The sequence below is a fragment of the Microcebus murinus genome, chromosome 3 (genome assembly GCF_040939455.1).
Source record: "Microcebus murinus isolate Inina chromosome 3, M.murinus_Inina_mat1.0, whole genome shotgun sequence".
In the NCBI taxonomy this organism is placed as follows: domain Eukaryota; kingdom Metazoa; phylum Chordata; class Mammalia; order Primates; family Cheirogaleidae; genus Microcebus; species Microcebus murinus.
The window spans coordinates 35,637,980-35,659,289 of NC_134106.1; the positions used below are offsets into that span (position 1 = coordinate 35,637,980).

At 36.2% G+C, this 21,310-nt stretch overlaps 1 protein-coding gene across 2 annotated transcripts in view; it reads left to right on the plus strand.

Annotated features, from left to right (window-relative positions):
• DYNC2LI1 (dynein cytoplasmic 2 light intermediate chain 1) overlaps positions 1 to 21,310 on the plus strand; it is a 40,718-nt gene that overhangs the window by 585 nt on the left and 18,823 nt on the right. The window contains exons 1-8 of one of the 2 annotated variants that reach the window (XM_012756425.3): positions 410 to 543; positions 2,486 to 2,603; positions 8,936 to 8,970; positions 10,607 to 10,676; positions 12,765 to 12,853; positions 18,117 to 18,303; positions 20,232 to 20,300; positions 20,888 to 20,965. In XM_012756425.3, coding sequence (XP_012611879.1) covers positions 536 to 543; positions 2,486 to 2,603; positions 8,936 to 8,970; positions 10,607 to 10,676; positions 12,765 to 12,853; positions 18,117 to 18,303; positions 20,232 to 20,300; positions 20,888 to 20,965 — 654 coding nt within the window. In that variant the 5' untranslated portion in view covers positions 410 to 535. Of the gene's footprint in view, positions 1 to 328; positions 544 to 2,485; positions 2,604 to 8,935; positions 8,971 to 10,606; positions 10,677 to 12,764; positions 12,854 to 18,116; positions 18,304 to 20,231; positions 20,301 to 20,887; positions 20,966 to 21,310 lie in introns of those variants that run through there. The other variant, XM_076000710.1, reaches the window with a different exon arrangement.

The following is a 21,310-nucleotide window of genomic DNA, read 5'->3' on the forward strand; positions in this document are numbered from 1 at the left end:
TGCTATTGCCTAAAACTTGAAAACACTAAACATTCAGAAAATTGGAAAATATTAAAATCACATGCCTTACTTTTAAGGTCTGAATATTCTTTGCTTAAGGTAAATTAGTAAATTAGTAGAAAACAGCTCAAGAGATTGTTTCACCCTCTATTTGCAAATCATGGCCTCTGAGGAGAGAAAAGTAAAAAATGAGAGACAGCAGAGACCCCTGACACATACTTGGCATTCAGTAAAGCATTATTTAAATAAAAGAACACTCCAGCCCCAAAACAATTGCTCATAGGTCCCAAGTTCGTAACCCTTGTCACCTCGGTCCCTGGCATCCTAGGGTTTGAAGCCGCGAGCGAGAGTCGAAAAGGAACGCTGAGAACTATATTTCCCATGATACCTCTCTTCGGCACGCAAGCGCGGCCGCGACGTCGCTCCATGGCAACCCAGGAGCCTGCACTCCGGCTCCTCACTGAACTCGTCTCGGGCCTGGTTCTAGCCCGGGCTCTAACGCGGCGTCCACGACGTTTGGGCCCGCGCAGCTACGATGCCCAGGTATTCCCTCAACCTTGCCTGCGCCCGGCCCACGCTGCCGTCAAGACCTCTCCTCTCTCCCCTCCCCCCCAGCCTGTGAGGGGCAGAGGAGGGAGAGGCCGCTCAGGGTATATTCGGGGAGAGGGAGCCCCCAGGGACCTGTTGGTGGAAGCAGATTGTGGGTCTGACTTGCTTTCAACCCTTGTCTGGATGGTTAGGGATTCGTTGGACCCATCCTTGAGCAACAGGATTCTGCAGCAAACAGGTAGAAAAGTTTCCTAGGTAGAAAAGGAGGAGATTTTGAAAAATCATCGACTCCACCCATTCACTGATTGAGTAAAAGTTTCTTGCGAGCCAGGGACTGTTCCAGGAGCAGGGGATTCGGCGGTGAACTAGACCACAAAGCCTCCGCCCCTGGGCCGCCCCTTTTGGGGCGGGGGTTCTCGACAGCAATAAATGAGGGAAACTTGGGAGGCACAGTGGAAAGTATAACATCACTTTGCAGGGGGCGGGGGGAGCGGGGAGGGCTTGTAAAATACATTTTAGCTCTTAAGTTCCGTGATGTCCATTTTAATGACCTGTTCTCGAGATAGTCCTAAACCACCTCTGAACAACTTCTAAGTATGTCGGGAAGAGGGTTCAGGGAATGCAGCACAGAGCGGGATAAATCTTTTTCTCACCTTGGGATCAGTGGTGTTATCTCCTTTGAGTTTATGAATTTAGTCTGAAAAACTCATCTTTCAATCACAGTGTAATTGGTTACAGTTATATAGCTATGATTATAGTTACAAGTTTCTATAGGTGGCATGCCTAATTACAGCACCTCCTGCTCGCCTCTCTGCTGGGTACTTGGAAAGCAGATAATCACATTTTGAAAGAATGGTGTGTACATGAAGGACAACAGACAAGCCCAGACTGAGTTCTGGAGGCTCACCTGTAAAATAAACGCGTGAATTTTAGTGCAAGCATTTAAGGACTCCTGTTTTGACTCTTTCTTTATTCCGGGTACTATTCTTGAATAGTAATAATTATAAAGTCTCAATAATTTTGTAATTTTATAGGAGAGACCCTAAACTAAATACGTATTTTAATAATCGTGACAACTCTGTAAAGCTGATTTTCTTTTTTACTGGGGTATTTTAGAGATGAAGAAACAGAGTTGAGCCTGGGAACTAGAACAGAGGTTTGCATATATTACGTGCTCAGAAGTATTTGTTTAATAAATGAATGAAGGTCTAGAGAGGTTAGGTAATTTGCCCAAGTTCCCATACATACAAAATAGCAGATTCAGGGTAAGGATTCATCACTACTGCCTATATATATTTTTTAGTTCAATACTCCATTTTCACTTAGGTTTTAATTTTTTAAAAAATATATTATATAATCTTAATTTGTATAAAATTATGTATGTGTGTAAAAAGATTGAAAGGATGGTTTTCAAAATGTTTGTGATTTTATATGATTTATATTTTTTATATTTTAAAAAAGACATTCTGAGTCAAAAACAATTTAAGAAACAAAAACAAAAAAAGGGAAATATTTCAGGGAGCAAAGATTATTTGATACACTGGTTTTGCACATTTCCCATTCTTTAAGTGTTGGTAGTTTTCAAGTTGTGTTAATACATGCCCAGAAGTCATTGTACCTTCTTGTGTGTCTGAGAAGCCCACACATACAGGTATGAACCTTGCTTATAAGCCCCAAAATCACATAACCTCATATCTTGTGATAAAGGCTCTGCTTATCAATTTCAGTGTTCCTTAAAGAACTAATTCAAAACAAAACAAAACAAAAATCACAGAATGACTAATCTGCAGATGTTTTACCAGGTTATTGTTCCCCAGAAAATAATACTGATTTGTTTTATAAATTTTACTGAAATAAAATTTCTCTGAGCTTGAAATAAATATTTTAAAGGATTCTTTTTATATTTCTGAATTTTGTTTTTCTGCCTCTCATATAGTGAAACTCTCTGGGAAATTGCAAAAGCTGAAGTGGAAAAAAGAGGGAGGAATGGAAGTGAAGGTGATGGAGTTGAAATTGGAGAAAAATCTGTTTTCTTCATTGGCAGTAAAAATGGGGTAATGCTTTCTTTTTAACTTTTCTCTTTCAATTACTGTGATGATTTAACAAGTGGTAAAATTTATTTTAATACTTTGATAAAAATTTAGATACTTAAACTCTTTAACCAGATGACCCATCTGGTTTAGCATGAATTAGAAAGTACTTTTTGTTGATCTATGAAAAATTATAATGGTAAAGAGTTTTAAAAAAATTTTAACTGCTATTTTTTATTTCATAATTTGAAAATATTCAGATCTTCTATATCAATCTAATATAAAAGCTGAATATTTCAGCTTCTCAATAAGTCAATATCTTAACAAGTTCATATTTTAGATTTAGTTACTTCACTTTCAGGAATCTCATTAAAGGAATTATCAAATTATGTCAGTGATGTTTGTTATAGGGTTATGAATTGTTTTGGAAAACGTGAGGAAAATATAGCAGCAGTTGCATTGGACCACTGATTAGTAGGAAGAGACCCCGCCCCCACTTACTGTAATTTTCTATTGTATTTAGCCAAGCATACAGAAAGGTTTTGAAGTGGCCACACAGAGCAAGAGGAGATGCATTGTACCTTTATCCAGCTTTGCTTGGCCCACAAAATTTCCTGCCCAGGAGGCAGAATTGCTGGCGGACCTGTTTAACAAAGATTGAGGTTTGTCAGATGCAAGATGCTGAAATTTATGAAGCATAGCTCATTTCTATTTGAGATCCATATTACTATTCAGTTTCTGTGCTTCATGCTTCCATTTAAGGGTATTGACATATATAAAGCTTTCAGAAACTAAACTGCATCAACAAGGCTACACGTTCCCTTAGCAACCGCAGGGCCCAGGCAGCCTGAGCACCCCTTTTGTCTCTAGCTATGTCTCAAAAGGCCCTACCTGCACAAATGACATCCAGCATTGGGAGGTATTATATACAACATTAGAAGTATATTTATTGGGGGAAATAACTATATAACTATAAAAGAGTTATTAGAAATGAAATAATATAATGTGAATTTAAATAAGCAGGACACAAATTTTATATACAATATCTCCATTATATAAATATATAAAGATGAAAATTAGAAATATGGATAGTAAAATTTTATTTTATTTATTTTTTTGTTTTTGAGACAGATTCTCACTCTGTTGCCCAGGCTAGAGTGCCGTGGCATCAGCCTAGCTCACAGCAACCTCAAACTCCTGGGCTCAAGCGATCCTTCTGCCTCAAACTCTTGAGGAGCTGGGACTACAGGCATGAGCCATTGTGCCTGGCTAATTTTTTCTGTTTTAGTTGTTTGGCTAATTTTCTTTCTATTTATAGTAGAGACGGGATCTCGCTCTTGCACAGGCTGGTCTCAAACTCCTGAGCTCAAGAAATCCTCTCGCCTCAGCCTCCCAGAGTGCTAGGATTACAGGCCTGAGCCACCATGCCTGGCCAATAGTAAAATATTAATTACTGTATGTTTTCATTTTTAATTTCTGTATTTTCCAAAGTTTTCATATTGGACCACTTTACCTTTTTAAATCTGAATTTAATTCTTTAAAATTAAATTATCATAGGGATCATTTATATTTTTAAACTTAATTATGTAAGTATTTCATGAGTTTACTACTATGAGGAGAGTGGTTTTCATAGTGGATATAGTACTTTAACAATTTCCTACCTTTTCTCTTACTGTTATATAAATACATACATGGATTTAAATAAATGAATAAATAACCAGAACTAGTGTTATGGTACAAATAAATTTCTATTACAAAAAATATTCTATAAAGAATATTATGCAGAGTGGCTTATACTAATGATACTGATTACTGACTCCAGCATACAAATTCTCACAAACAAAATGCCCCTGCCAACATCCTTTACTAGTCACTCTCTGTAACTGTTGTTCTTGACTTCTTTTTAGTTGTGACAGCCTTTTAGTTTAGTTTTGTTTTGTTTTGTTTGTGAAACCACCCCTTTTTCTGGATAGCAATATGTGCCACATAGTCTTTTTGTTTGTTTTCACTGATGTAAATTAAAACTAATTTTGTTTTTGAGGATTTGGGAACTCCCTTAAGATATCTAGAGCTTTTGAGGGTATTGTTCTTTAAAAAGCATCTGATTCTGCTTCATGCAGAACATTAATTTATTTTGAAAAATAGACCTGGGCACAGTAGCTCATGCCTATTATCCTATCACTCTGGGAGGTAAGGCGGGAGAATCACTCAAGGTCAGGATTTCGAGACCAGCGTGAGCAAGAGCAAGAACCCGTCTCTACCCAAAATAGAAAAAATTAGCCAGGCACATTGGCCCGTGTCTGTACTCCCAGCTACTCGGGAGGCTGAGGCAGAAGGATCTCTTGAGCCCAGGAGTTTGAGGTTGCTGTGAGCTAGGCTGACGCCCATAGCACTCTAGCCTGGGCCACAGAGTGACACTCTGTCTCAAAAAAAAAAAAAAAAAAAAAAGAAGAAGAAGAAAAGAAAAGTAAAAGAAAGAAAAGCAATTAATGCTTCTATTATTCAACTAATAGTAATCACCCTTTACCAAAAAACCAACTGCCTTGCTGCCTCCTCTCTCTTCTTCCAACCTTCTATTCATCCATTCAGTAGACATTTATTGAACATCTTTCATGTGCCAGGCATCCTGTCAGACGCTGTGAAAACAAGAATGAAAGACACAGTCTCTTCTGTGAAGGAACTTAGGTACTAGTACACCAATAATGACAATATCATGAGACAAATGCTATGGTGGAAAACAGGGCACTTAACAGAGCCCAAGAGATTGGGAGAGTAGGAAAGCCTCCTTAAAAGAGGATAATGACTAAAGCTAGAAGGGCAAGAAGTAAGGAAAGAGAACTAATTTTTTTTAAATTTCAACATATTATGGGAGTACAAATGTTTAGGTTACATATATTGCCCCCCCCATCAGAGTTTCAAGCGTGTCTATCCCCCAGACGGTGCACATTGCACTCATTATGTATGTATGTATCCATCCCCTCCTCCCCCATCCCATCTGCCTGACACTCGATAAATGTTATTCTTGTGTGTGCACTTAGGATGTTGATCAGTGAAACCAATTTGCTGGTGAGTACATGTGGTGCTTATTTTTCCATTCTTGGGATACTTCACTTAGTAGAATGGGTTCCAGCTCTAGAAAGAGAACTAATTGAAGTGAAGAGGATCAAGTGAATATCCATCCCAAGGAGAGGATCAAGAAAAATGTATGAGACAGCTTCTGCAACAAATGGGAGAGAAAATGTGTTAGATAAATGTAATAGGATTGCCAGTCAATGTTGACAGATATTTTGATGATGGGGATAAAGGTGATATTAATAATTCACAGTATGTATAATTTTTTCTCCACCATCACTCACTTGCATGGGTGCAGGCCTGAGGGAGGAAGGTGATTTACCTGGGGTTGGTGTTTGCTGGGCGGGTGCAATGAAAAGTGAGGAAGCCTGGGATATGGATGATATTTACAAGAGATGATTATAATGATAAACTATGGACTCTACAATGGAAAAGGAGAGAAGTGAAGGTAGGAGAAGGCTGATGGAGAAAGAGAAACCATTGTGGAGGAAGGGGTCAATGAACTAGAGTTATTACTGTGGGAATTTCTGAAGAAGCTGTTAGAGAATGTATGTTTTGCATGTGTGATTTTGGAGATGGTGTAGTTTCCAGTGGTGAAATGATTCAAGATGTAACCCTTGGAAGTGACAGGTGACAAGTAGAAAGGGGAAAGGCCTCTGCGAGGAGGAAAATACACTGAGAGGTCAGGTTCTTGGATGGGTTACCCATACGCCCACATGGGTGTGAAGTTAACAAGACTAATGACAGTAGCTGAGAGGGAAAAGGAGATTGTGAGCTAAAAGAATGACAACAACCATGGTAGTAGATTGGTATAAGCCTGTGAGATTTTTGTAAGAGGAGGGAGGTAAAGTAGTTTGAAGGTGGCATTGGGGAACAAGGAGGACCCTGAAGTACATAGGGTGTTGAGAATAAATAGCCTTGTTTAACAAGTGGTCCAGGGACAGCCATATTTTAGTTAAGGCCAACAGGTAGAGAGAATGTTCTGAAACGACTGAGATTTTGGGAATTTTGCCAGTCATGGAGCTGGAGTTGTAGAGTGGAAAGATTTTTTTTTTTTTTTTTTTTGAGACAGAGTCTCGTTTTGTTGCCCAGGCTAGAGTGAGTGCCGTGGCGTCAGCCTAGCTCACAGCAACCTCAAACTCCTAGGCTCAAGCAATCCTGCTGCCTCAGCCTCCCGAGTACCTGGGACTATAGGCATGCACCACCATGCCCAGCTGATTTTTTCTACATATATATTAGTTGGCCAGTTAATTTCTTTCTATTTATAGTAGAGACAGGGTCTCGCTCTTGCTCAGGCTGGTTTCGAACTCCTGACCTTGAGCAATCCGGCCCGCCTTGGCCTCCCAGAGTGCTAGGATTACAGGCGTGAGCCACCGTGCCCAGCCGAGTGGAAAGATTTTTAAAGGAAGGGAGAACCGAAAGAGATTATTGGGCCAGATGAAGGGATGCATTGAGGATTATGGAATTAAGAGACCCAGGGATAAGGGGTCAGAGGAGAAGACTGGACTTCTGGTGTGATTGAGGTAATGGGAGGGAAGATGGAATTCATTTTGATAGCCTCTAAATGAACTTGTACTAACTAGGTCAGTGTTTCTTGAATTAGGAAACCAAGGAGACTGTGGCTACATTCTCAGAGGGCCACAGTTTACTAGTGAATTTTTAAAATTTTGGTTGTTCTTTTAGTGATAAAAGATAAAAAAAAGTGACTCCCAGATTTGAGTTTATGTTTATTTGGAATTGTTACCATATAGTAATATACATTTACATGAAATTATAATAAAAATCATTTAAATCAATACTAGTATATCATGAGAATTTGAGGAAATTGGCTAGATAGTATCTAAAATTTCTTCCAATTCTAAACTACACTAATTTTGATTCTGTATTTTCTTGTACATAGAGTACATTACTTTTAAGTTAATATTGTACACATTTATTTAAAATTTTTATAATATACTGTATATGATACATATTCATTGTGGGAAAATTAGAAAATCCTGATTTTCTTTAAAAAAAATAAATTACCTGCAAATCCATCAGCTAGAAACAATCACTTTTAACATAGTGATATTCCTCTGGACTTATTTGTTTGTGTGTTTGTTCCTCTCTATGTATGTATGTGTATATGTATATGTGTGTGTGTGTGTACATCTCAAGGAAGCAGGAAAAGATATTTCTTAATTGAAATCAGGGTCATGCTAATCTATTATAAATTTCTTAACATGTCAGTAAGTATATTCTACATTTTCATTCCTAACGGCAGCATATTATTCCATTGTACAGATTACCATAAATAATTTAGACAACCTCCTATTTGGGGATGTTTTGGTTGTTTCTGGTTTTTCAATTTGATATAATATACATTTTGATACTATTCTGATTATTTCTTTATCTCATTACAAAAAAATTCATTCAATTTGATCATATTTCAGATATAATCTCAAGTGAGTTATGATCTTTTTTGGTAAAAACTATAGGTTTTTTAGTTAAACAACCCTAGATGGTAAAATGTTCTGTGTTTTTTGCAATCCAGAATTTTCCATATTATTTTCCTTAGAGCCCAAAGATTTCCTCCAGTGGAGCTTTCCCTGCTGTTCCTCTTGTATCTGTTTTCTTGTAAGGGGTCATTTGTTGGGGGGGAAAAAAAGGTTTTACCATTAAAAACAAAACAAAACAATGATTTAAACCACTGAGCTAGTCCCTGCCTAAGATATGAGATTAATTTCATGGGTAATGGAAGAGATGGGGCCAGATCCTATTTTCCCTGACTCCTAAGAAGAAACTTGGAATAAGTTCATCCTCTTGAATTAAAACAAAATATTCTAACCCAGTATCTGGATTGCTTACTTTGAATATATTTGCAATGTGTCCTTTATTTGTGAGTTATCTTTTTTCTTTATTTCCACTTCAACAATTGGAATTAAAGCATTTTAGAAGACACTAATCATCATCTTAACCAGTAATTAGCATTGATGAGTAGAGAAAAAATTTAAGACAGCTGCCAAGTTGACCACTAAAGTGAGGTATGATTTGTTAGTATTTGTCATCTGTGGTACTTTATAATTATAGTAATAGCAGTGTAGTTACACTGTGATGGAAAGTTGACAGTTAACTTTTTCCACTTATCAAAGTTAAGAACAATTCTGAAAGTTTATAGTTTTAGTTTCCAGGTAATTTATCATTCAAGTAATTAAAAAGCTATTTTGGACCACAATTATGAGCAATAATAAAATTATACATATGGATGACATTATCACAATATTCATTCTTTTTTGAATTTCCAGGGAAAGACTACCATTATTCTAAGGTGTCTTGACAGGTAAGTGTTATGTTAACCTTTAGACTATATTTATGCCTATTCTAATTATATATGGCAAGTTAGATACTAAAAGACATAGGGAAGGAGAACAATTTTGAGACCCAAACAAATATGTAATTCTTAGGGAATCTTTAATATAACCTTTAAGAGCTCCTTTAAAGATAAAACTAACATGCCAAAAAATTATATGGAATTAATACTGGACTTCCCTATTTGAAGGAGAAATGTTACCATAATTACCCAGCCTATAGAAGTACTTAGCCTCTTTTTGGGTGTGCTACTCTGGTATTTAAATTATTTTTATTCTACTTAATCTACAATTACTTGAACATTAATTATAACCCTAAGTTTCTCAAGGGTACATTTTTGAAGCACAGTGTTGGTCCTCAAACTATGTATTTTACGATTTGTATAGTTTTATATAATTCCTAACTTTCTATACTGTAGAGCATGCTGTTGGCTTAAGGTTTAGGATTATGATTGCTAGATGTTGCAGGAAGTTGATAATGAAAGTCTTCAATAAATTTTGGAAGACTTTTCTCTGTTCCCTTCATTCTTTTTTTTTTGAGATAAAAGTCTCACTCTGTTGACCAGACTAGAGTGCTGTGGCGTCAGCCTAGCTCATAGCAACCGCAAACTCCTGGGCTCAAGCAATCCTGCCTCAGCCTCCGGAGTAGCTGGGACTACAGGCATGTGCCACCATGCCCAGCTAATTTTTTCTATATATTTTTTAGTTGTCCAGCTAGTTTTCTTTATATTTTCAGTAGAGATGGGGTCTTGCTCTTGCTCTGGTTGGTCTCAAACTCCTGAGCTCAAACGATCCACCTGCCTCCTTCTCTCAGAGTGCTAGGATTATAGGCATAAGCCACTATGCCTGGCCTGTTCCCTTCATTCTAATGCATATTTCTCATAACTTTTCCAAAAAGATGAAATTTGGTCTAAAGGTCATGTTAAAGAAATACCATTCATTTGAAAAATATTATTAAAGAATACAAATAATAGAATCTTGGTTTGTGTAATCCTTTTAACCAATAAAATTGTTTCTTTGAAGGACTATCCACGTTAATGTAATCATTTGTTGATTTTAAGGACTTAGTGAGGCAATTTGTTTGTTTAAAACTCTCACTAGCTAAATGGCATCATTTTGTTCTCCAAAATGGCACCATGTTTGTTCTCTATTTAACATAGAGAACTGCATTAAAATCTTGGATTGATGTCCCCATTAAATTAACAATTATTAGGTTCCCAGCTCACTACATCAAGGCTGAGCATCAGCCCAATGTCAGTGCTTCCCACATGGCCTACATGTGGAGAGCTTGTGCCCCAACATGACCATCAACACTGCTGACCCCATTGCCTTGTCCATTCACCCCTCCAGTGCCTTTAGGGGCTGCTGTATCATGTAAATGCCATTATTGACCTCTGCAGCTGCCACTAAAATCCACTAAAATGGATTTTTGAAGGCTAATGTATTTTTTATATATAATTTTAATCATTTTTTACCTCAGTGCTATTACCAAGGTTACCTCTACTAATAAAGTGTTTAAGAGGAAGTAAAAATGAATCAGGTAAGATCATAGCATAAGAAACTAATACCCCACCCACAATGGTGATACTATCTGCCTTTATTGTACAGAGATGAGCCACCAAAACCAACCTTAGCTTTGGAATATACATATGGAAGAAGAGCAAAAGGGCATAACACAGTGAGTGTCTTTTTAAGTGTCTTTTTATTCCTAGGCCTGGTGATGGGGAAGTAATGATGCTGACTTCGTTTTACATTTTCCATCTTATCCAATTGTGTACTTCATAGCTATGTACTGTTAAACTTCAAATGCAATTCAGCAGATATGAAGCCAACCCAAACTGTGAAAATATTTTAGCCTTCTCATTTGTTATATCTCAAAATGCTGGAATAAGATTCCTTTTTAACTTTATTGTACAATTTTGGAGAATAATATTGTAAGTTACTTTCTGTCTCTCCTTAAAATCTGCTAAAAATATGAGTTTGACCTATAGAATATTTATGAAAATATGCTGTTTAAAATCTAAATTATTAGCATTTTTAAATATATCTTGAAGTGGGTAGTACTGAGACCACAGGCCTTATTACTTGATTATAATCCTGTTTTTACTTGTTTTGGTGTTTCTTCAGAGGAAGGTTATAAACTATTCCAGATAGAGGGAGAATTTATAGTGTACATTAAGTGCAGGGTATGGGGGAGGGTGTGAATTCCTAAATAGAATCTTTTTGGAGTTCTCACACAAAAAGAAGTAATTTCTTAAATAAGGTATGGCTTATGGAAGAACAATCTAGAACACAGCATCCCATTATTTCCATAACAAAGCAAAATTTTTATACACTGATCTAGTTCAAATGTTTGCTCATTAGACAATATCAATATAAAGAGTTGAAACTGCCTGTCGTTACTTCCTGGATTTTCCACCGAAAGTTGGTTATTAAAACTGTGAAGTTAAAAAGAAAAGAAAAAACATAATACATTTGAGATGCAGGAGAACTTCATTTTGGTGACTCACATGAATTTCGACATGAGTGATAAGCCAAGAAATGTAATTATACTTTTATTGGAAACTTTAAGACAGCTTTTACAAGCTTAACTTTTGAGAAGAGCTTTAAAAACTTCCCTTCTTCAAATTGTGAATTGAGGGAAATATGAAAAATCATTTTTCCCATACACATTAATGATTCAGTATCAACAACAAAATAATAATTGTAGAGATTACTAGATGAGAATTTGTCAAAAACACAAAATAATATATATTCATTAAAAATTTGCCTTGATGACAATCTGTCTCTTCCAGGTTCATGGTAGATATATAAAAACTCATGTGATTCTTTTTCACCTATTTTTCTCTGAACTTTGTGCTATCAAGTGGGGTGTTTTCATGTTCATTCTGGAAGCTTCATGTCTTTCTCAGATTTAATATTCCTTAAGAGTTCTAAATAGAAGCACTTTGTCAGTTCCTTAGCCAATTTTGGTGGCTTGGAGGCTCTTCAACGTCAAGGCAGAAGCAGAAATGCCATTAGCTAGCAGCTTAGGAAGGCTCTCAAGGAATAGATGATTTTATTACTGAACTTCTTGGCTGCCTAGCCCTGTCAATCCCCTTTTATTTTGAGAGCCCTATAAAAAGAGAAGCAGTTGTTTGGTCTCTTGTTCCTCCACATGCCACGTATTATTGTCAGTGGTAGCCTGTGAGATTCCCCACGGGATCAGGCCCAGATTGTCTGCTTATACTTTTGCTCAGGTAATCCTCATCTGCAGCCAGGACTGCCATCTGTTCATCTGCTTTCCTCATGCCTCATCTCTGTGTCTAATTCATTTTGTGAGCTTCTCACTTCCTAAATCAGGATGTTTTCCTATTCAAATGTTTTATCTATCTAGAATTAGAAATGTTTTTCAAAAAAAATAATATCAAAGTGTTCAGCTGGTTAATTTTATTTAAAATTTGCATAAGTGTATGCTACACGTGATATAAAACTGGGGTATTATTTGTGTCTTCTATTAAGGTAGTACTAGAATTAGGGCATTTATATACACACCTAGACAATATATTCATAATGTCTCATCTTTGTTCTTTGGAATAGGTGCTTTGTGCATTTTGAGGGATGAGATAGAGACAGGAGAAAGTTTTAACTGCCAAGAAAAGATTGATTAAGGACTACAATATTTTGGATCTATAATTATTACTGGCAGGTGCTAGTGATGTATAAGAAGTACTTAAAATTCAAAAAAATCAAAAATTTTTAATATTAAAAAAACCTGTTTTTTCAGCCAAAAGATATTGCACACTTTTGGGAATTGGGTGGAGGAACTTCTTTATTGGACTTAATCAGCATACCAATCACAAGTGACACCTTACGGTAAGTGAGCCAGCTCTGAGAAGAGTTGTAAGTACACAGTAGTGTCTGCAGGAAGAATATGAGTAGGATTTGTGAGTCAGAATTTTAGTGAGACAGTTTTATGTTGCTGAAAGCTTATGTCCACTTCCTTTGTATTGCTTAAACTGTAATGTTTTCAAAGAGGTTTTAAAAGAACAAAGATTCTGGCCTGTGCTGAAGTGAGATAGCTGGCATTCCCTCTAGTAACATATTTTGCAAGCCTGCAAACAAAAAAAATATGTCAAATAACACTTGGACAATAAATTCATTTGGCAAAAATATTTGAAAAGCTTAACTCTTTCTGGTATCCATCTCAGTGTGAGTTAATTCAGATCTGAGTTTCTTCTTCAGCTGGATATTAAAAGTCTACTTTTGAATTTAATGCTAGCTAATATTATTGAAGTTGTATCCAAAGGAAGACTGTGTTGAAGGATAAAGAAAATCTCTTCATTTGCTGACCTTAAAGAAATAGAACCTAGGGGAACAACCTCAAAACCCTCGAGTGGTATTTTCCTGACAATAACTCCCACATGTTGGCTAAATCATATGAGAAAATTGTGACATTTCTCACAATGTTCTTGGGAACTGATCTTAGCCAAGAAAAACAAAATTTTTTAAATCTGAACTATCTTATTCTTGTCAAAGTTTAACACAAACCATTGCTGCTGCCTGGATCAAATACAGAGGACTTGGCAATTATTTGTTACATTTTGGCCATTAAGTTCCTTAGAGTATGGAATTATTTCTTGTTAATTAGACAATTGTTTTTCCAGAACTGGCTGGAAGCAGGTAATTTTGGCTTTATTTGTCTATTGATTTTTTTTTCTTTTAGTGAAATATAATTTGCTTTCTTTTACTTATTACAAAAGTGATATGTACTCATATAGAAAACATGAAAAAATGCTGAAACATATAAAGAAAGTAAAAGCACCTAGAATCACATAAGAAAGAAACATTATTGATATGCTGAGGTCCTTTGTTCCTTCTCCACTCCCGCTGCTTCACTTGACCAGCCTTAAAAATATATATATGTTGAGGTATTTCTTTCAGTCTGTTTGGTGTTTGTAGATATACTTTGTACAGATTTGGGAGATATATATCTAGATAGAGATATATATCTATATATATTTTTTGATCTTGCTTTTTCACTTTTAAACACCTTTTGCCTATGATTACTATGTTTTAGAAACATGAAATTTTATAGGTATATAGTTTTTCATTTGTCTCTCTTTAAGGGAGACAAAGAAGCAAAGCTGCCTAGGAATTAGGATAGCTCATAGTTCATGTGGTAAGAGAGAGTGGGGAGCAGCTGAAGGAAACCAGGTTGCTAGTTAGGCTGGCCAGAGGCTGAAAGGGTAGAAATGCAGAGGCCAGCTCTTACCTGGGTTGTGAATTGGCTCCTGTTCTGGCCCAGACTTGATACATTACCTCACTCCCCTTCTCTAGGCCCAAGAGAGTTCACACCTGATGAAAAGTGGAAAAGTAGTGGAAATTTCTGCAGAAGCCAAATCTTTCCAAGGCTTCTTTAATACCTTATTTTGTGAGGTCTTGGTCTTCCCTTCCCTAGAGGTCTAGGACAGCTTGAGTCTGCTTTAGGAGAGAGGAAGGGTCAGGGTTATAATGAACAGAGAGGGAAACAGAGCCATAGGCCTGGGTCCAAAGTAGATTGCCAATTGGTTAAAGAATTCATGGAAAACATTTGAGTCTTAATGTAGTTGCTAATCTCAGTGTTTTTTGACTGGAATTAATTTGTCACATAATTTCCTTGTGTTGTACAAAGCCCATCAACTTGAGACAATAATATTGCCAAATACTATTAGATACTATTTAGATACTATTAGATACTACTATTAGATTCTGATTCCCTGTCTTAAAAGTTTATTTAAAAAATGATTTTTTTTAGCTATCATTTGCTATGAAATAGGTAAAAAGTAACACAAGTATTTCCAATGTACTGTAAACAAACATTTTAATCTTGGAAAAAATGATTAATCCATTTGTCTTTTGCTTAAAACAAAGTTATTTTTCATTTAAAAAATAATTAATTTTATGTTACATCCATTTTACCACAGTAAAAAAAGTGAAACCATGGTCATCTTTTCTTTCAAAAATAAATAACCATATTAAAACCCTGAAAATTAAATTAATTTCCTTACTATTAAAAACGTATATATTCTATTACTTTTACAGTTAAGCAAAACTATTTATGAGCTTATTAAAATGTCATAGTTATGATTGGCTAGGCAATATAATAGAGCAATAATTTTTAGAAAATGTTAATAATTAATGTGTGAAAGACTATTTTCTGAACTTAGACCAACAGTATAGCATTTAGTTACTGTTTTGCTTGAGTGAAACAAAATAGCTGTTTTGCTTGAACTAAACAAAATAATTAAGTAACATATATTATAATTTCTTGCTATACCTTCTAGCAGAATATTTCCCCTGTTGATCAAAGATATATTGGCCCATGATGATGTTTCTACATACTTATAATAACCATTTTCTAGAATACTTCTAAATTTATATTTGTTTGGTTTTTATTGTGGTAAAATATACTTAGCATAAAACTTATCATTTTAGTCATTTTTAAGTGTACCATTCAGTGGCATTAAGTATATTCACATTGTTGTATAACCATCACCACTATCGATCTCCAGAAATTTCTCATCTTCCCAAACTGAAACTCTGTACCTAACTAAACAAAATCTCCCTATCTTTCCCTCCCCTACCTCCTGGCAATCATCATCCCTACTGTTACGTTCAGAGCTGAGAGAGAGACACACGAAGCCTCATATGCAGCAAAATGCTATTTATTTTGAACATCTGGGTACAGATGGGTGGTGGCTGAAAAAAGGCATCCAGGAGAGAAAAAGGAAGAGCCTTGGGTTTTATAAAGGGTTTTTCTGGGAAGAGTAAATAAATTATTTTCAAACAACCAGGAGGGATAAGGAAAGTAAGTTCCCCTTTTGCATTTCATTCCCTTATCTCCCTAAGGGTCTGGCAAAGGCTACTTGCCTAATACACCCCTAGGAAGGGGAGAGTGGTGGTTTATAGGCTGTTTGGATGGAAGTTTAGGGAGGGTAAATTCTTTAAGCCTAACACCTACTTCCTTTCTCTCTAAAATTGACTACTCTAGTAACTCATATAAATGAAATCATACAATGTTTGTCCTTTTTCATTGATTTATTTCACTTAGCATAATGTTTTCAAGGTTCATCCATGATGTAGTAGAATTTCCTTCCTTTATAAAGCTGAATAATATTTCAGTGTGTGTGTGTATATGTGTGTGTGTGTGTGTGTGTACACATTTTGTTTTTTAGGGAGTTTGAGGTTTGTTTGTTTGTTTTGAGATAAGGTCTCTCTGTTGCACACGCTAGAGTGCAGTGGCATGATCATAGCTCCACTGCAGCCTCAAACTCTGGGCTCAAGCAATCCTCTTGCCTCAGCCTCCCATGTAGCTGGGACTACATGCACACACCACTACCCCAGCTACTTTTTCTATTTTTTGTAGAGGCAAGGTCTCCCTAAGTTGCCCAGGCTGGTCTCATACTCTTGGCCTCAAGCTATCCTCCTGCATTAGCCTCCCAAAATGCTAGGATTACAGGCATGAGCCTAGCCCCACATTTTGTTTATCCATTAATCTATCCATGGACATTGGTGTTGTTTCTACCTTTTGACTACTGTGAATAATGCTGGTATGCAAATATGTTTAAATCTCTGCTTTCAGTTCTTTTGGGTATAGTCCAGGAGTGGAATTGCTGGTCATATGTTAATTCTGTGTTTAATTTTTTGGGGATCTGCCATACTGTTTTCCACAGCAGCTGTACCATTTTACATTCCCACAAGCAATGCACAAGGGTTCCAGTCTCTCTATATCCTCACTAATACTTGTTATTTTCTAAGTTTTTTTTTTCAGCATATTATGGGGGTGCAGATTTTAAGGTTTCAATAAATGCCCTCCCCCCCTCCCCCCACAAATCTGAGTTTCCAACATGACCATCCCCCAGATGGTGCACATCTCACTCATTATGTATGTATATACCCGCCCCCCTCTCCCCTCCCCCCTGCCCAATACCCTATTACTGTAGTACCTATGTGTATTTTCTAGTTTTTTAAAAAAATATTTTGACAATAGCTATACTAATGGGTATTAGGTGATACATTATCATTTTGGTTTACATATCCCTAATAATTAGTAATGTTGAACATCTTCTGATGTGCTTATTGGCTATATGTATATCTTTCTTGGAGAAATTTGTATTTGAGTTATTTGACGTTTTCTTTCTTTCTTCTTTTTTTTTTTTAATAGAGACAGAGACTCACTCTGTCACTCAGACTGGAACTCCTGGGTTGAAGGAATCCTCCTGCCTCAGCCTCTCAAGTAGCTGGGATTACAGTCACTAGCCACCACACCTGGCTAACTTTTTTATTTTTTATAGAGATGACATTTGGCTATGTTGCCCAGGCTGGTCTTGAACTCCTGGTCTCAAAAATCCTTCCACCTCTGTCTCCCAAAGTGCTGAAATTACAGTCACTAGCCACTGCACCTAGCCATTTGCCCATTTTTTAAGTAGGTTGTTTGTTTTTGTTGCTCAGTTTAGATTTATGTTCGCTGCACATGAGTAGAGTACAGTCGCATGTGATGATGGTGGTGGCATATCTGGTGGTCAGGAGTGTGCTTTCAGAAAGGCGGGATGGTATAGCAGAAAAACATGTAACTTTGTATCAAAATACCAGTTCTACAACTTACTAGTTACATAAATCTGACCCTCAGACTTCTAATCCGTAAAAGGACATTATAAAATCTTCTAGAAGAGGTTGTTATGAAGATTAACTAGGTCCATTCTAGTCTGTAAATCTATTTCCTTTTCCTTGATTGTTGTGTTGCTGCTGCTACTCATTATTTTTGCTTCACTTCTTTGGAGCACATAGTAAACTTGGATCTAACATGGTACTATTGGACTCAACTGCTTGCAGCTTCTGTGTTTGAACTGGATTATTTTTAGTTCAAACAAAAACATCTGTGCCACTATTGGTTGTAACACTTAAATATCACTAAAGAAAAGTGTTGGAATAAACAAGGCTATAACTTTGGGGTTTTTGTTTTTTTGGTCTTGGAATAATGCCATGTTTTTTCCCCCTTAGTCTATAGTGTTGTTATTCTTAGATAAATTCCCTACACTAGAGTTTCAAAATGGTAATTATTTTGAGTCCTTTTTGAAAGATGTTTTTATTTCTTTAGGACATTTTCCATTGTTCTTGTTTTGGATCTTTCAAAGCCTAATGATCTTTGGCCCACCATGGAAAATCTATTGCAAGCCACAAGGAGCCATGTAGATAAAGTGATGATGAAACTGGGAAAGACAAATTCTAAAGCAGCTTCTGAAATGAGACAGAAGATGTGGAGTAATATGCAGAAGGACCATCCAGTGAGTTGCTATTGGGATTCTTCCTGGAATCCTTAGCCCCATATAGTTAATGGTAATACTGCAAACAACTTCTTTAGATTTTTATGTATGACTTGAAATTCATTTGATGTAGATGAACCTGTTCACTGGAAAATTATAGCAATTTAATAAAACTTCAGTAAAAGCAAACTAAGGAAAAGGATTTCTGATGTTTTCTTGTTATGAAACAGAAGTAAGAATCTGAAAAAGGACAAAACATTTTATGAGTTTTCTCTTTAAAACCCCTTTTGAGGAATTAAAACCTGCATTTCTTCCCATGCCAGTAATCTTCAGGGCAGAGGAGTGTTCTTTATTCTTTGTTTTCTGGTATCTTAAACCATGGGAGGTGGCTCAACAGAATTAGCCAGACAGAGATCATGAGATCATCTTCATCAGAGATGCTATAGTTAAATAGCAATAGCCTGAACGTGAAAACCCTTTAAAAACTCTGTATTTCTGTTTAAAGGGGAGGACAATGGTTCTTTAAGGTTGCAGTCCCTAACCCCTGAGGCACCAGGGCATGAAACATCACCTGAACTCTGCCTCCCCACAACCCTTGCCCCTCCACCCATGGAAAATTGTCTTCCATGAAACTTAGGAGTCTGGCTGCACAGCAGGAGGTGAGCAGCAGGTGAGCTTCATCTGTATTTACAGCTGCTTCCCTGTCAGCTCGCATTACTGCCTGAGTTCTGTGCACCTCCCCAGCTCCCACCCACCCCCATTCCTCCATTCCCCCCATCCTGTCAGTGGAAAAATTGTCTTCCAAGAAACTCATCCCTGTGCCCTCTGACAGGCCAAGGTGGGAGGATCTCTTGAGCTCAGGAGTTCAAGACCAGCTTGAGCAAGAATGAGACCCCTTCCCTACTAAAAATAGAAAAATTAGCAGGTGTTGTGGCATGCCTATAGTCCTACTCATTCAGGGGGCTGAGGTAGGAGGATAGCTTGATCCCAGTAGTTTGAGGCTGCAGTGAGCTATGAGGATGCCACTACATTCTAGCCCAGGGCAACAGAGCAATACTCTGTCTCAAAAAAAAAAAAAAAAAGAGAGAGAGAACCTGCCATTCTCCTCATTTTCCAGCATATTAATAAACTCTTTCCTTTTACTCAAACCACTTGTCCTTATTCTTCGTTCACCTTGGGGACAAGTACCAAACTTTTGGTAACAGACATCTACTGTGATTATTATTATGGCATATTACACCAATCAAAGAAATAGAGTTTTAAAGTAGTAGTTTGATATTGACTTTATAATCTCTTTTTAATGAATATAAAAAACCAGACTGTATAAAACTCACCTGGCAAGGACTAGATAAAGTTACAAATTTAAACAAAGAGTAGAGTTTAAATAGCTTTCGTCGCCACTCTGTATTTTACATTCATTTAGTGCCTGTCACATATTCAATATCTTTTGATCATCTGAACTGACAGCTTATTAAATTATAAAGCTGTTGTGACGGTAACACAAGTTCCTTAAATACAATCATGAACATCATCATCTAGCAGGCTAAGAACAGCATTTATATTGCCCAAGGTTTCTAAGAATGTGTTTCACATAGGTAATATTAGAACAAAACAAATCCATGCCATTTAAATGCTATTGCAACAATTAGTTAACATAAAATAGAAAGAAAAAAAGTTAGGAAGATAATATGTTATATAAGGAAATAAAAGGGCAGAAAAAAAGAAAATAATAAATACTATAGTAATTTAGGGAATTGCTGTTTGTAGTTTTATACTTAAGAAATATAGTTTAGTAAGTGAAAGTTAAATATTAGAACAAATTGTATGTCAAGCAAACAAAGTCAACACTAACAGAAGAGACTGAAAGTGGAATATTCTTGGAAGTAAATAGAAATTTCTGAGCACATAGCAATAAACAATTATAATTAATGAAATATATTTATTAACAGGATCGTGAATTAATTGACCCATTTCCAATACCTCTGGTCATAATTGGAAGTAAATATGATATTTTTCAGGTAAGCTCTTCCACTTCTAACTGGTTTGTTGTATATGCATAGTTACGCTTTTATGGGGGAGGTACAAAAATAATGATGAAATAAGAAAATGACTTTGGGAGGGATATAGGATAAGGAGTCACACATCGTAAAGATTTTGGAAAAGATATAGTTGAAACAGAGAAAATAGGTAAAGAAAATGAATACAGTGGCTAAAGTAGGGATAAGGCACAAGACTTAGAAAATTAATCTTCAACCCAGTCATCAAGGAATAGGACTTATTTTCCAACTTTTAAATTGAAGAAAATAGAAAATTAGTTCCTCTGTCTTTGCTTGTCAGAATCTTTGGGGTATTCCACAATATAAAATGTGTGCTTATATCTAAATTCTATTGAGCTAAGTGTTTAAACAAAGAAAGATCTGATAGCTGTAGCTCTTCAAGGCTGCAGCTATTGTTCAACTCTCTACAGAAACATATCAAGGTAATGGAATCCTACTCCTCAGGATAGGTTTAACAAAATAAATAATCTATTTGTACATTTAATAATTTGCATTTTCCTGCTATAGATACTTAGTTCTCTCTACTTGTTTTTTTCTTTTTTCTCCAGGATTTTGACTCTGAGAAGAGAAAAGTAATATGCAAGACACTTCGATTTGTTGCACATTATTATGGAGCATCACTAATGGTTTGTACATTTCCTATCCTTTGGGCTTGAATGGACAGTACCAAATTTGGAAAAATTAGCAACTGGATTCACAGCTATGAATAATAAATACTTTTGCTAATGCACATGGGTCCTCTCCTTTTCTTTCCCATTGTCAAAGACCTCTTCTTATAGAATGTTTGCTAATGCATCCATAGAATATATACTGCTAGATGGCCTACCCTTTCTTTGGAACAGAAGTTCTAAAGTGCTTATCTCCATAAACCCCAATCAAGCTTAAAGAGATAAATTGGTGATCTATTTATTTTTTAGTTTCCCCGTAAGAATTAGAATCATATTCCCTTGAAAGAAAAACAAACAAAAATT